The sequence below is a fragment of the Manis pentadactyla genome, chromosome 7, assembly GCF_030020395.1.
Source record: "Manis pentadactyla isolate mManPen7 chromosome 7, mManPen7.hap1, whole genome shotgun sequence".
Classification (NCBI taxonomy): Eukaryota; Metazoa; Chordata; class Mammalia; order Pholidota; family Manidae; genus Manis; species Manis pentadactyla.
The window spans coordinates 132631981-132648627 of record NC_080025.1 but is presented as its reverse complement, the minus strand read 5'-3'; the positions used below and the strand labels follow the sequence as shown (position 1 = coordinate 132648627).

Genomic DNA, 16647 nt, shown 5'->3' with positions numbered 1-16647 from the left:
GAGTTCTGTAGATGTCTATTAGGTCCATCTGTTCTAGCGTGTTGTTCAGTGCCTCTGTGTCCTTACTTATTTTCTGTCTGGTGGATCTGTCCTTTGGAGTGAGTGGTGTGTTGAAGTCTCCTAGAATGAATGCATTGCATTCTATTTCCTCCTTTAGTTCTGTTAATATTTGTTTCAGGTATGTTGGTGCTCCTGTATTGGGTGCATATATATTTATAATGGTTATATCCTCTTGATGGACTGAGCCCTTTATCATTATGTAATGTCCTTCTTTGTCTTTTGTTACTTTCTTTATTTTGAAGTCTGTTTTGTCTGATACCAGAATTGCAACACCTGCTTTCTTCTCTCTGTTGTTTGCTTGAAATATCTTTTTCCATCCCTTGACCTTAAGTCTGTGCGCGTCTTTGGGTTTGAGGTGAGTCTCTTGTAAGCAGCATATGGATGGATCTTGCTTTTTTATCCATTCTATTACTCTGTGTCTTTTGATTGGTGCATTCAGTCCATTTACATTTAGGGTGATTATTGAAAGGTATGAATTTATTGCCATTGCAGGCTTTAAGTCTGTGGTTACCAAAGGTTTAGGGTTAGCTTCTTTACTGTCTTACTGTCTAACTTAACTCGCTTGTTGAGCTATTATAAACACAATCTGATGATTCTTTATTTCTCTCCCTTCTTATTCCTCCTCCTCCCTTCTTCATATGTTGGGTGTTTTGTTGTGTGCTCTTTTTAGGAGTGCTCCCATCTAGAGCAGTCTCTGTAGGATGCCCTGTAGAGGTGGTTTGTGGGAGGCAAATTCCCTCAACTTTTGCTTGTCTGGGAATTGTTTAATCCCTCCTTCATATTTAAATGATATTCGTGCTGGATACAGTAGTCTTGGTTCGAGGCCCTTCTGTTTCATTGCATTAAGTATATCATGCCATTCTCTTCTGGCCTGTAGGGTTTCTGTTGAGAAGTCTGATGATAGCCTGATGGGTTTTCCTTTGTAGGTAACCTTTTTTTTCTCTCTGGCTGCTTGTAATACTTTGTCCTTGTCCTTGATCTTTGCCATTTTAATTATTATGTGTCTTGGTGTTGCCCTCCTTGGATCCCTTGTCATGGGAGTTCTGTGTACCTCTGTGGTCTGAGAGGCCATTTCTTCCCCTAGTTTGGGGAAATTTTCAGCAATTATTTCTTCAAAGACATTTTCTATCCCCTTTTCTCTCTCTACTTCTTCTGGAATGCCTATGATTCTTATATTATTTCTTTTATATTGATCACTCAGCTCTCTTAAAATTCTTTCATTCCTGGAGATCCTTTTATCTCTCTCTGCATCAGCTTCTCTGCGTTCCTGTTCTCTGTTTTCTAGTCCATTAATGGTCTCTTGCATCTCGTCCATTCTGTTTTGAAGTCCTTCCAGAGCTTGTTTTATTTCTGAATTCTCCTTCCTTAGTTCTTGCATATTTCTCTGCAAGTCCATCAGCATGGTTATGACTTTTGTTTTGAATTCTTTTTCAGGTAGACTGGCTAAATCTATCTCCCCAGATTCCTTCTCAGGGGAAGATGTAGCAGATGCTGAAGCTGTCTGGGTTAGTCTTGTCTGGATCATATTTTTTTGCCTTTTCATGTTGACAGGTGCTATTGACTGTCAGCTGGGAGGGCCAAAATTTTCACTTACTACTGGCCTTTCTTTACTGGGGCAACTGCGACCCCTAGTGGCTTGTGTTGGGTAATTGCGTGTAGAGTGGGTCTTTGTGTCTTGCCTGGCCGGGAGGGAGAAATTTCCCTTTCTGTGGGCGGAATTTGTCTCAGGCTGCTTCTCTGCTTTCGCAGCGCCCGGTGGGGTGATGGATGGGGGGGCTGCTTGACTGTTTGCCTCCGTGAGGGGTCTCAGAGCTGTTGCCCAGGGGGTTAGTGCACCCGGTTTTCCCTGTGATTTCCAGCTGCTGTACTGTGACCTGGGTTGTTTCCGTCAAGCTGTTAAGTCCCTGTCCCTTTAAGACTTTCAAAAAGCCCCCGCTTTTCTTTGTCACAGGGGCATCAGCTTCAGCACCCGCTCAGAGGTCTTACTCCCTGTTCCCCCAGTATCCAGGGCCCCCTGGGCATATACTGTGTCTGCGCTCTGGCCCGGATGGCTGGGGCTGGGTGTTCGGCAGTCCTGGGCTCCGTCTCCCTCCCGCTCTGCCTATTGTTCTCCCGCCGGGAGCTGGGGGGAGGGGCGCTCGGGTCCCGCCGGGCCGGGGCTTGTATCTCACCCCTTTCACCAGTCGCTGGGTTCTCGCTGGTGTAGCTGCAGTCTGGCCACTGTCCTGCGTCTTCTGGTCTCTCTTTTAGGGCTAGTTGTGTTTGTTGTATTTTCAAAAGTATATATGTTTTTGGGAGGAGATTCCCACTGTCCTACTCACGCCACCATGTTGGCTCCGCCTGTAGAGTATCATTCTTAAAATGTTACTAATCCAGTTTTGTTCGCCTAGAAGAACTGGTGATACAGAGCAGAATGGGGCATCTGAATTAAGAAGTACATCAAAGTGACAAGCAGACACAGATACATTCCTGTTAGTTCATGCCTGTGTATCTTTAGCTATATTGTAAACTATTCAAAGACAGAGACAGGATAATGTGACTTTTTTTTTAACATTCCCCATATTCTACAACCTACTATGAAATAATACTTGATTAAAACTGTAACTTGAATTTCAAGAAATTACTTGTAATGCCTTAAAAGCTTTTACACCCTAGAATGACAAATGGCCTATCTACTTGGGCCACTTAAATTGGCCATGGCAACCTTTTCCTCCTCCAGAAAAACCTTAGCACTTGAATCATGCTAAATAAATATAAGCAGATGGGCCCAGTCCTATTCTAATCAGGTGTCAGAACTTAAGGGTCTTTATCACTGAAATGACCTGAAAAAAGTTAAATATTTTATATAGTATGCTAATGAGCAACCTATTAACAATGGCAATCAATACTTTGTCAATCTACTATAGTAATTTGTGTTTAATGAATAATTTTTGTTTTATCCAATCCTTATGTATGTCTAGTCCCTATCAATTAAATAATAAGCATTTATTGATTGCCTGTTAATGACCCTGTGCAAGGTCTTGGAAATTGAAAGACTAATAAGCTTGTTTCCTAACATCAACATATTTAGTCTAGTAGAGGGAGACAAATGTAAAACAACAAGCACATTGGAGTGTTGTGATTGCTGTGACAAGAGCTTATATGTAACACAGTAGGCTCCTGAACAAAGAAGAGGTCCCCTGTGTTCCAGGTAGTAAGGGGATAGTATGCTATAAATAAGGATGTCATTACAACCTCAGGTGCCACAAAGGTAACTACTTCATAAAGCAGTTGACACTTAGAATCTTAGAGACTTAGTGTCCAAGAATATAAGAGTTGGATTACCATTCCAAGGAGGAATAGTATGAGAAAAGTTACAGGGACTAGAAAGAGACCGATGCATTAGGGTAAGGTTGAAAAAAAAAAAAAGACTGCTCAGCACAGCTACAACATACACTAGGAGGGATCTAGCAGGAAAGTGACTAGAGGTACATAGGTAGCAGATTATGCCTTTTGTATCATGTTACTTATCTTCATTCTTTTCTGTGAGGAAACCAGGAAAGGTTTTAGGTAGGTGTGATCAGCTTTACATTTTACAAAGATCACCCAGACAGATGTATGGAGTCTAAATTGGAGTGGTGTAAGAAATGGAAAAAGATAGGAAACTAGTGCATTAGGATCTTTATGTGAAAATCATGAACTGAGAAAACAGCGGTAGCAGGAACAGGTGAGAAATGTTAAGAATAGTATGACTTGAGACTTGGTGACTGATCATTTGGGAAGTAAACCAGAAAAACTGCATAGCATCCCCACGATCCCTGGAAGATGGTGGTCTTTACCATGATAGAGAATACTGAAAATGCTTTTCTAGGAAAGATTACTCATTCATTTAGGAAAGGCTGAGTTTGAGGTATTTGTGGGACTTAAAGTAGATGAGTCTCAGAGGCAGCACATATATACATGGAATTCAAGTTCAGGGCAGATACTCGGATGAGGATGATGGCTCAAAGTTAAACCACACCATGGAGAAGATGATGAGCAAAGGCATATTGAGCAAACAGTGAGGAGTGCCAGAGAAAGTAAAGGGGAGGAGCGGAAATGGAGGGAATTTGTACATGTTCAAAAAGAGGCATGCTAGACAGACAGGAGGACTTGGGGATGGTAATACTATTAGAGTTAGGGCTGTAATGAGTTAGAAATAAGACTGCCATCACTCTGCAGATACCATAAATACTGATTGAACTTGGCATTTAGAGGATGTTAGTGACTTCTTCCAAAGTATTTGCAAGACAGTATAGGTTAAGCTGCAAATTGTCTTCTCTGTCCATTTCTACTCTTCCTTTTGGAAAGAGCCCAAGTTTTATTTGGGCACATGGCCGCCTAGCTATTCTCAGCTTCCCTTGCAGTGGATATGGCTGTATGTCTAAGTTTGGGTTCATGGGCTATGCATAAATGATGTGTGCCATTTCCAGATGATCACCTAAAATATGAAGCCACTTGCTAGATATGTTTTCCCACTGTGCATCAGACTAGAAGCAGATGTGGACATGAACCAGCTTCAGCCAGACAGATGAGAACAGTTATATGGCAGGAGGTATCTCGATCCTTAAATGACATTATAAGACAGAGCCATCCTACCAACCTTGATACACTAGCACTGTTTTATGAGAGAGAAACAACTTACTTTCATCCGTTGTGTTTCAGGCTGTCTTTGTTTAGCCCAGCCTTAATAAGTAGGGTCAAAAGTTGTTATTGTAAATGTACAGAATGGGGGAAACCTCAGGCTGCTGCTGTGGGTGTTGATCTCCTGATTCTGTCATCTGGGAGGGTTGCATTCTGTGATATTGGAACAAAGGAAACTAGTTAGTTATCTGCTAGGTTCCACAGTGAGTAGTGTTTACTGTAATTTACTTAAGCACTGTTTTGTGTTTTTTAACTATAAGAATCAATATTCAGAACCAGATGGCTTCACTGGTGAATTCTACCAGTTAAAAAAAAAAAATTAATACCAATTCTCAAATTCTTGCAGAGACAGAAGAGGAGGAAATGCTTCCAAACTCATTTTAGAAGGCTAGCATTACAGTGATACCAAAACCAGACAAGGATACTGTACAAAAATTACTGGCCAATATCCCTGGTAAACCGATGCAAAGATCCCCAACAAAATAGTACACTAAATTCAGTGGTACATTAAAAGGATCATATACCATGGTCATGAGATGCAAGGATGGTTCAACATCTGCGAACAGTCAGCATGATACACCACATTAACAAAATGAGGGATAAAAATCATGATCATCTCCGTAGATGGAGAAAAAGTATTTCACCAAATTCAACATCCATTCATGATTAAAGACTCAACAAACTGGGTATAGAGGGAACAAATACCTCAACATAATAAAGGCCAGATATGACAAGCCCACAGCTAACATCATACTCAACAGTGAAAACCTTTGTTTTTCTCTAAGATCAGGAACAAGACAGACTTGCTACTTTTATTCAATATAGTACTAGAAGTCCTAGGCAGAGCAGTTAGGGTAGGAAAAAAAAAAAGAAAAGGCATCCACATTGGGAAAAAGTAAAATTACCTATTTGTAGATGACATGATCATATGTATAGAAAACACTAAAGACTCCACCACATAACTATTAGAACTAGTCCAACAAATTAAATTACAGGGTACAAAATCAATATACAGAAATCAGTTGGGTTTCTATATGCTAATAACAAACTATCAGAGAAATTAACAGTTCCACTTACAGTTGCATCAAAAAGAATAAAATACCTAGGAATAAATTTAACTAAGGAGGTGAAAGACTATACACTGAAAACTTAGATGATGCTGATGAAAGATATTGGAGACAACAGCAATGGAAAGATATTCCTTGCTCATGGATTGAAAGAATTAATATTGTTAAAATGTCCATACTACCCAAAGCAATCTACAGATTGAATGAAATCCCTGTCAGAAATTCCAATGGCATTTTTGACTGAAATAGAACAAAAACAACCCAAAATTTTATGGAACCACAAAAGACTACAAATAGCTGGCAAAAATTACTTCTTGAGAATGGAAGAACAAAGCTGGAGGCATGAAACTTCCTGTTTCAAAACATATTACAAACATATAGTAATCAAAACAATAATGGTACTGGCATAAAAAGACACATATCAGTGGAACAGAAGAGAGCCCAGAAGTAAATCTGTACATCGTATGATTAATTTACAACACAGGAGCCAAGAATATACAGTGGGGAAAGGATAGTCTCTTCAGTAAATGGTACTGGGAAAACTGGACAGCCACAGGCAAGAGAGTGAAACTGGACCTCTTTACACCACACACAAAAATCAACTCAAAATGACTTAAAAATCTGAAAGTAATACCTGAAGCCATAAAATTCCTACAAGAAAACATGAGTTAAGCTCCTCAGCATCAGTCTTGGCAGTGATTTTTTTGGTTTGACAACAAAAGCAAAGGCAAAAAAGCAAAAATAAGTGGGACAAATTCAAATAAAAAGATTCTGTCCAGCAAAGGACATTTAACAAAGTGAAAATGTAGCATACAGAAAGGCAGAAATATTTTCAAATCATATATGTGATAGGAGTTAATATCCAAAATGTATAAAGACTCACACAATTTAGTAGAAAAAAACTGATTAAAAAATGGACAAAAAATCTGAATAGGCATTTTGCCAAAGATAACATGCAGATGACCAACTGGTACAGGAAATGGTGCTCAACATCACCAATTATCAGGAAAATGCACATCAAAACCACATTGAGGACAAATCCACAGCCAACATTATACTTAACAGTGAGAAGCTGAAAGCTTTTCCTTTCAGATCAGGAACAAGACAAGGATGCCCACTCTCCCCACTTTAATTCAACATAGTACTGGAGGTCCTAGCCACGGCAGTCAGACAACACATAGAAAGAAAAGGTAAGGAAGATATTAAACTGTCACTGTTTGCAGATGACATGATACTGTACATAAAAAACCCTGAGGAATCCACCCCAAAACTGCTAGAATAACTGAGTTCAGCAACGTTGCAGGATGCAAAATCAATACACAGAAATCTGTTGCATTCCTATATACTAATGATGAACTAGCAGAGAAATCAGGAAAACAATTCCATTCACAATTGCATCAAAAAAAATAAAATACCTAGGAATAAACCTACCCGAGGAAGTAAAAGACCTATACTCTGAAAACTACAAGACGCTCATGAGAGAAATTAAAGAAGATACCAATAAACGGAAACATATTCCATGCTCATGGATAGGAAGAATTAATATTGTCAAAATGGCCATCCTGCCTAAAGCAATCTACAGTTCAGTGCAATCCCTATCAAAATACCAACAGCATTCTTCAATGAACTAGAACAAATAGTTCTAAAATACATATGGAACCACGAAAGACCCCAAATAGCCAAAGCAATCCTGAGAAGGAAGAATAAAGCAGGGAGAATTACGCTCCCTGACTTCAAGCTCTACTACATAGCCACAGTAATCAAGACAATTTGGTACTGGCACAAGAACATACCATAGACAAATGGAACAGACTAGAGAGCCCAGATAGAAACCCAAGCATATGTGGTCAATTAATATATGATAAAGGAGCCATGGACATACAATGGGGAAATGACAGCCTCTTCAACAGCTGGTGTTGGCAAAACTGGACAGCTACATGTATGAGAATGAAACTGGATTATTGTGTAACCCCATACACAAAAGTAAACTCAAAATGGATCGAAGACCTGAATGTAAGTCATGAAACCATAAAACTCTTAGAAAAAAACATAGGCAAAAATCTCTTGGACATAAACATGAGCAACTTCTTCATGAACATATCTCCATGGGCAAGGGAAACAAAAGCAAAAATGAACAAGTGAGACTATATCAAACTAAAAAGCTTCTGTACAGCAAAGGACACCATCAGTAGAACAAAAAGACATCCTACAGTATGGGAGAATATATTCATAAATGACATATCTGATAAGGGGTTGACATCCAAATTATATAAAGAGCTCACACACCTCAACAAACAAAATGCAAATAAGCCAATTAAAAAATGGGCAGAGGAGCTGAACAAACACTTCTCCAAGGAAAAAATTCAGATGGCCAGCAGGCACATGAAAAGAGCCCCACATCACTATCGCCAGAGAAATACAAATTAAAACCACAATGAGATATCACCTCACACTAGTTAGGATGTCCACCATCCGAAAGACAAATAACAATAAATGTTGGTGAGGCTGTGGAGAAATGGGAACCCTCCCACACTGCTGGTGGGAATGTAAACTAGTTCAACCATTGTGGAAAGCAGTATAGAGGTTCCTCAAAAAACTTTTGATCCAGGAATTCCACTACTAGGAATTTACCCTAAAAATGCAGGAGTCCAGTTTGAAAAAGACATATGCACCCTGATGTTCATCGCAGCACTATTTACAATAGCCAAGAAATGGAAACAACCTTAGTGTCCATCAGTAGATGAATGCATAAAGAAGATGTGGTCCGTATACACAATGGAATATTATTCAGCCATAAGAAGAAAACAAATCCTACCATTTGCAACAACATGGATAGAGCTAGAGGGTATTATGCTCAGTGAAATAAGCCAGGCAGAGAAAGACAAGTATCAAATGATTTCATTCATCTGTGGAGTATAAGAACAAAAAAAAAACCGAAGGAACAAAACAGCAGCAGACTCAGAACCCAAGAATGGAGTAATAGTTACCAAAGAGAAAGGGACTGAGGAGGATGGGTGGGAAGGGAGGGATAAGGGAAAAAAGGGGGCATTACAATTAGCATGTATGATATAGTAGGGGTGAGGACATGGGAAAGGCAGTGTAACACAGAGAAGACAAATAGTGATTCTATAGCATCTTAGTATATGCTGATGGACAGTGACTGTAACATAAAAAACAAAAAGATGTTAAAAAAAAAAACGCATTGACATACCACCTCTATGTTAGAATGGCTTCATCAAAAAGGCAAGAAATGAGCTGGTGAGGATATGGAGAAAAGGGATCCCTTGTGCACTGTTGGGAATGTAAATTACAGTTACTATAGAAAACAATATGGAAGTTCCTCAAAAAATTTAAACTAGAATTAACAGTTGATCAATTCCATTTCTGGGTATTTATCCAGAGGAAACAAACATCCCCATGTTCACTGCAGCATTATTTACAGTAGCCAAGACATGGAAACAACTCAATGTCCATCAGTGGATAAATAAAGAAAAGTGTGTGTACATACACACACAGGAATATTACTCAGCCATAAGAAAGAAGGAAATCCTGCCATTTGCTTCAACATGGCTGCACCTTGAAGGCATAATGCTAATGAATCCGTCAGAAAGACAAAATTGTCAATGATGCTATTTATATATGGAATCTGGAAAAATAAAACCCAACTCATAAATACAGTGAACATACTGGTTATTGCTCAAGGCAGGAGTGGGAATGTGGGTGAAGGTCATCAAAAGGTAAAACTTCCAAAGTCCTAGGGATGTATGGGGACTGGCAGATGGGAACCGAATCTAAAAGTTAATTACTCAAATAGCATGAGTACATTATTTAGAGCTATAGAAATACTCAGAGCTAAGAACAAATGATTCAAATGGTTTCTTAAAGGAAGGGATAAGGCCAAATATACTTAAATTCTCTAATAATAGTATCTACCAAAAAATCACTTTCTTTAAATATTCTTATTCACATTGACAAAACTCATTCATCTTTTTTAAAACTGTTTTGGCTTTGTTAAATTTATTCCTGTTTTACTGTCTTGATGCTATTATAAATGGAATTTTCTTAATTTCATTTTTGTAATATGAATATAGAACCTTTTGTTACTATGAAATGCCCCTCTTTGTAGTATTTTATTTTAAAGTTTCTGTTGTCTGATATATAGTCAGTTCTCTTAGTTTCTTTTTTTTTAAAGAAATACATACATATACCTATTTAGAACAAGAGTAGACAAAAACACCGGAATGTTAGCTAAAGTTGTTTCTGCCTTACAGAACTGGTTTTTTTTTTGTATATTCTCAGTTCTGTGATGAGTTCATATTAGATTGGATTAATTAGAATAAAAGGTGATATGTAAATATTTTATCAGCTAGATTTTTTTTGGTTGCAAAAAGCATAAATTGACTAACAAGTCAAGAAGGAATTTTTGAAGATGGACTAGTCTGTAGAACCAAAAGCTAGAGGACCAAGCTCAGAAGAGGCCGGAGCTGTGGCACCTACTGGCCTCTGGGGAGCAAAAACTTCTCAACTGGTGATTGCCACCAGAATAAATGAACTCTTGACTCTGTATTCTCTCCTTGTTCTTTCCAGTCAAGATTGAAAATCCAGAAGTGAGCATCCTGCTTGAGTCACATAAATCTTTGACACTTGGCATCATGGCATCCTGAGTTACATACAGCCTCAGGACTCGCATACTGGGGACAAATGGTTCCCCAAAATGAAATTAGGATGCTGTTTTCAAAAGAAGGAAAATTAACTCTGGCAACTAAAAGCAACAGATGTTCACTATAATACTTAACTTCTTGTTAATGCAGAATTGCAGTTTACAGTGCTAGTCATAAAAAAAGCCATCAAAATGCAGACAAAATAATTTGTTTTGAATACAATGATGGCAGTTTTGTCACTTAACCAGCCTTGAAGACCTAACACATTTGAAGTTCTCACAGATTTCTCTCCCACTTGACTAAGTTCTGTTTGTTCCTTGGGCAGTTAAATGCTCTTAGAAAGTGAGGAAATAGAGAATTTTATAATCATATGGAGGAGGACTTTGTGATAATTGAACACTTTCTGGAATGTCATCTTCTCCTTGGCTTACCTAGTGAGCTTGTACTTACTCATCAAGATGCAGCTCAAGCATGACTTCATCTGAGACTTTGTCCCTTCCCCCTCCTACCACATCCCAGGCTAGTTCACAGGCCACTCACGGCTATGCATAATGCTGTTACTGTTCTCATCCCACTGCGTTGTACTGGTCATTTGCCCATCTCCCACACTAGCCAGACTGGCAGACTCTCTGTCTGGTTTTTCTTTGATTCTCAGCTCCTTATACAGTGTCTGCACATTGCACATACAGTAAATTTTTGTTGAATAATTGAATGAATTTGCCAGAGAATGGGAATAAGGCATTCCATATGAAACCCAGCATGTATAAAGGCATGGCATGTGGTGTTCCAAGAAATGGTGAGAAATTCCATAGTTAGAGCACAGAGAGATTAATGGGAGAAGAGACTGGTGAGTCTGACTAGATTTGGTCTCTAAAGGACCATTAATGCCAAGTTTAGCCAGCTCTGTAGGCCTTAGGAAAAGAATGGTGTGATTTGGTAAGAGGAGGAGAGGAGGACGCTAGAGGCTGTTTGATCAATTAATGCTGGTCGGGGCTGGAACTAGCAGAACCCTCAGGTGGTGGAGTATTGCTGTCTCTGGGAGGGAAAGAGGTTCAGACCTGGTTTGGGAAACGGACTCACCTACCATGTGTAGGCACTTCTCTAAAAGGTACTGGGAACATAGTGGTGAATAGTACAGACAAGATTCCTGCTTCCAAAGAGCTTCATTCTAGTGAGGGAAGACGAACTGACACATAAGTATGTACGCATTCTCAACACTGAAATGCCGCGTTGCAAGTTAAATGTTCCAGAACAGCATGCCCCAAGTAAACAGTTAAAAGCAGACTGGAGAGTTATTTCTCTGAGTGTAGAAGGGAACCTCTTTTTATAGCCCATATCCTAGTTATTTACTGCTAAGTTTTTATAAGAATAATGACCAATATTACACATTTTAAGAACATGTCTAAAATGAAAGGTTTGTAAGCTCTGCACTGTAGAATATGTGTGTAATATGCACTCTCCAAAAAGTGTTGTGAAGAAAAAAATTTGTCACAGTAATACATCTTTAGCAAAAGTGATTTTTCTGCGTTTTATACTACACATTTTTTGTAAAGATTAATTGGGTAGATATTTGATGGTATAAATAAAAATAAAAACCAGTCATTGCCTACATTATTGGCAGTTTCTAGTGCCTGAAAAATAATCTGGCATTTTTACAACTTAATCCATAACCTTGCCTGCTGTTTGGTTTTTTTTTCCAGAATGGACTCCATTAGTCAAGGAATTTATAATTCTTGATGTAAATATTAGCCTGTGCTGAATAATGTATTCTTTCCATTCTCTTCTCTCACTTCGGGCTCATTTAATGACACAGGCTCTTTGCTCTCTTCCAGGGTGCTGATAAGACTGTGAAAGGTCCAGATGGACTAACTGCCTTTGAAGCCACTGACAACCAGGCAATCAAAGCTCTTCTTCAGTGATGGGCGATGGGCTAACAGCTCTGGAAGAATGACTCTCCTGTGGCCTCACACTGCTGCCTGTCTGTCTGTCACTCTATCTGCCAGCTTCTTCAACTAAATACTTTAGGAGGGGTGAGGGGAGAGAGAAATTGATAACAAATCAGATTACCAGGGAAAAAAAAACAATATTTTGGAGGAGAGGGAACAAACCATGATCAGGCTTTTACTGGAAATCCTGATCCAGTCAGCCTCTTTTCCATTTCCAATAAAATATTCAGCTTAAACCCAAGGAAGAGCCAAGACAAAACATACCACTGGTAACATTTGACCTCTTCAGCTCCCTAGCTAATTCATTAATTAGATTGTGTCGACCGTCTGACTATACAAAGGCCAGCTCTACATGTCGTAGCCTAACTGCGAGCAGTAGTGGCTGCTCTGACGAAAACTTCGGGTGCTGAGATCCGTAATTAGTTCTAGCCTTCTGCCTTAAGATGCCCTCTCCTGGGGGGTCTCCGGCGCAGTTAGGAGCGCTGCCTGTGGTTGGCGAGCAGACCTCCCTCGGTGGCTCGGCTCAGTTACGGTGAGGAAGGGGCACACTCTAAACTGCTGGATGACTGAACTTGGGATTTCCTCTCTCCTTAAACATGGATTTCATGTCTTCAGATAAAACTGACTAGTTTTATTTATAAAATCTTAAGTTTTGGAAGTCTAAAGGAGAAATCATTCCAGTATGCATAATTTTTTTCTCCTCTAGATTCAGACATTTATATAACATTGAAACACTTTCAAACTCCTGCTGGTAGTAAAAGGGGATTTAAAAACAGAATCATAGCCATAAGCCCGTTACTATCATATAAAGAGAACAGTTATCTTAGTACCTATGGATTTTCTTCATTTGCTATTGGAATGGATTGGCCTCCGTTATGTTTGGAGAATCAAGGAACTTTCTCTGGAATGCCTCTCTCAGACCCAACTTGGATTACTTACTGCACCAAAGCTGTCACTGGGGAGATTTACTATTTGGACAAATTTAACCCCATCCCTTCAAAAATATGCTTATTACCAGGTTTCCCGGACTTGTTGATAGGCTTCTGCTGAACATACACCAACCCACCCACATATTTGTTTCTTTTTTAAGTCATCATCGCATAAAGTGTGACATCTTCAACATGTGTTCTGTGTTCTTAAAATACAGTGCCCTAAAATGGTGTTCTTATGACCTGCAGAAAATATTTAGACACATTTTCAAATGTTTACTTCATTAGCAGTACAATTAAAACATGCACCCTTAAATTTGCTATCTTGCATTTAAAATATTAAAATTATATTGACTTGGCATCAATATAAGCTTACTAAAAATACTAGGGATTTTCCTTAGCCGAATCATGCAATAATTGAATGTACCTCAAATTTTTAAAAACAGGATTGTCCGGGAGGGACTTGCATTCAGATTGTGGATAATTAACAATTGATTTTTTTTAAGGCAGTGTAGCATTCTGCAGCAAGGTTAAGCTAGAATCAAAACCAGTTAGCTGATAACACATCTTATTGGTCAGTTGCTGATTGGTTGGTGTGTGGTTTGTGTGCATGAGAGAGTGTGTGTGTGTGAGTCCCATGAATTCTTTTTTTATACTGTGGGGGTTTTTTTGCTTTTGACTAGCCTAACCCTGTAGTTTTCCTGCATTCAAGAAAACAATCACAAACAAAATGGTGACTTAAATACTTGGATGTATTTGACTAATTCTCCTGTCTTAATGCAGCCTATTAGAGTTGGAGTAGAAGTCAGTAATCAGTATTTATTACCTTACTGAACTGCAACTATCCTGTCAGAAGCTGGAGGGCACTCTACCAGTCTGTAAGTATCAAGACAAGGGGCTCTGATATCTTTGTTTTCACCTATTGGCATCATGCTATTAAAAGGCTGGGATTTTACCCTCTGCACAGTTTTTGCCTTTACTTTTCAAAGTGTTCTGTTGTTGGCTTCTGTAGAGCATGCTGGCCTACCCTTCCTGAGCCGGGTCTGCCTTCTCGAGGCACCTGGTACAGAGACCACGGGACTGATCGTGCAGTTCGTGTGATAGTCCTTGTGACTGCAGTAGAGGCTACTTCGCCTTCCCTCTTCTTTCTCTGCCATTGTGTAAATCCCACAAGTACAAAGCAGTTGCTTGAGAAAATAACATAGAATAGACTGACCAAGATGGTTTACAGTTTTTTTTTACTAGGTTATTTATATTTCTGAACCACTTGGCAGAGAAATTCACAACACTTAATGTTCGTATTTTGAGTAAAGGAAGTTAAAACCATGTCTGCTTTTTGGTACTACATGCATTAGTGAAAGGTTATGTAGGTTTTCTTCTCCACTGAAATAATATTTAACATCTCAGAAAAAATCTTGCATGTTCTGTAGTTTTGTATTAAGTCAGCCACTCTGTATGCACTGTATCAGGTAAAAACAGGTGGTTTGCCTGTTTATATTAGTATACTAACATCCCCCTTGCAGCTTTGGGCTGGTGTTCATAGACTTAGAGTTGAAATACAGCCCCTGAGTATATAACCCAAGTAGCCTTTCTGTGCATCGCTCACCTAGTCTAAACCCAGTGGGGCATGAAGGAGAGGCAGGTGGGTGCAGTGTGCAAGCTGCAAGCAAGTAGGCCCTTTATTCACTCATTTCTTTCTTCCAAATAATGGATTTTAAGTCTGTATACCTATTTGACATTTTTTTCCCTGAAACTGCAACTGAGCTGCTGTTTTCTTCCATGCAACATTGTATGCTCAATTGTCTATAGAAGAAGCTGGTGAGAGTGCCCTCCCACATAAGAAATTGCAGTGTTTTGCATGCAAATTTTTAAAAATTTAAATTGTCCTGATTCTATTTTGTAAATGGAGAAACAATCATATCTTTCTAAGCAGTAATGGAGGAAGACTAGTGCTTTGTGCATTTTGATAGATTTGAGTTCATTTTTTCCACATTGTAATACTTTTGACACAGTTGGGTTTCTCATATTACCCTAGTTCATGTACATCCGAATGCTAAATAATACTGTGTTTAGGTTTTGTGTTGCAAGAACAAATGGAATAAACTTGAATTGTGCTACAGCTGATGTGTGGGCAGCACTTTTCTCTCTCGGTGACTCTTCCCTTCCTTGTTCAATCTGCACTGTAACCCACTTCTAGAAAAAAGTGGAAATAAAATAAGACACAGGAGAGATACAATTGAAATAAATTGTACTACTCATCAGAAGTTTTGCTTTTGTATCTGTCTCCTGATACTATTTGTTGTAAGTGTTCAGTATTCCTCTTGGTGTTCCTAGAAGCAAGGTGTAGCTATGGAATCCTAGAACATCAGGGTGGAAGAGAACAAGGTCATGTTTGATCCTTTGAAATGCCCATTTAAATTGCTGCATATTCTGGAGGGTCATGTTTTCCAAACTCACTTGACCATGAACACGTTTAGGGTGTACTTCTCAGGACAAATGTTCTGTTTTAACATTAAATCACTTTGAACCTCAAAAAACTGAACAAGATTATATATAAAATTAGTTTGATTCTGTTGTAATCTTAGTCCACACCCTAAGACTATTATTGTGTAGTTTACTTTTGAAGTGGTCCATTAATGATAGAAAAAAATATGTGCAGATACTGAATGAAGTACAGTGAAAGCTACCTCAGACCTTTCGTGTTGCCAACAGGTATAAATGTGGGGTGGCATGTGTGGCTGTACGTGAGAGTGTTCATGGGAAAATTTTTAAGCAATGAAGTTACTTAATTGAATTGTCTGTAAGAGTGTTTAAAAATGATTAAATATATTTTACAAGGAACAGAGCCCCTCCTGTAATCACTGAAGAGCAGACCAGTATCTGTCAACAGAAGGCACACAACTGGAGGTTGGAAAGAGCCGAGAGTGAGTTCCTGGGAAATTCCTTAGTAATTAAGGACCAGCTATCACAGGACTTTGAAGAAGCAGTTCGTTGGACTGTATTTAAGATTTTTTCTGCAAGGCTGGTGATTCTCAAAAGTCAGTTACTCCCAGGACTAGCAACAACATCCCTGTAACCTAGGAACTTGAAGAAGATGCCCAGCCTAGGCCTGCTGAACCAAACAGGTTGGCCCCAGAAATCATGTTTTAACAAGCCCTCCAAGTGATTCTGATACACAGTCATGTCTGGACCGTTGTACACAACCATAAAGAGAGAAATAGTAAAAAGCCTGTAAATAAGATGTCGTCAAGGGTGGCTTCCTATATGAGATAAATAGCTTTTAATATGTGAAAGGGGCTCTGGACAAAAGTTAGGGTAAGGT

At 39.0% G+C, this 16647-nt stretch overlaps 1 protein-coding gene across 1 annotated transcript in view; it reads left to right on the top strand.

The window, feature by feature from the left end:
* Nucleotides 1-15444, top strand: part of MTPN (myotrophin) — a 66673-nt gene extending 51229 nt beyond the window's left edge. The window contains exon 4 of the mRNA XM_036905530.2: nt 12283-15444. Within this exon, the coding sequence (XP_036761425.1) occupies nt 12283-12369 (87 nt within the window). The 3' untranslated portion in view covers nt 12370-15444. The remainder of the gene's footprint in view (nt 1-12282) is intronic.
* Nucleotides 15445-16647: the final 1203 nt, after the last annotated feature.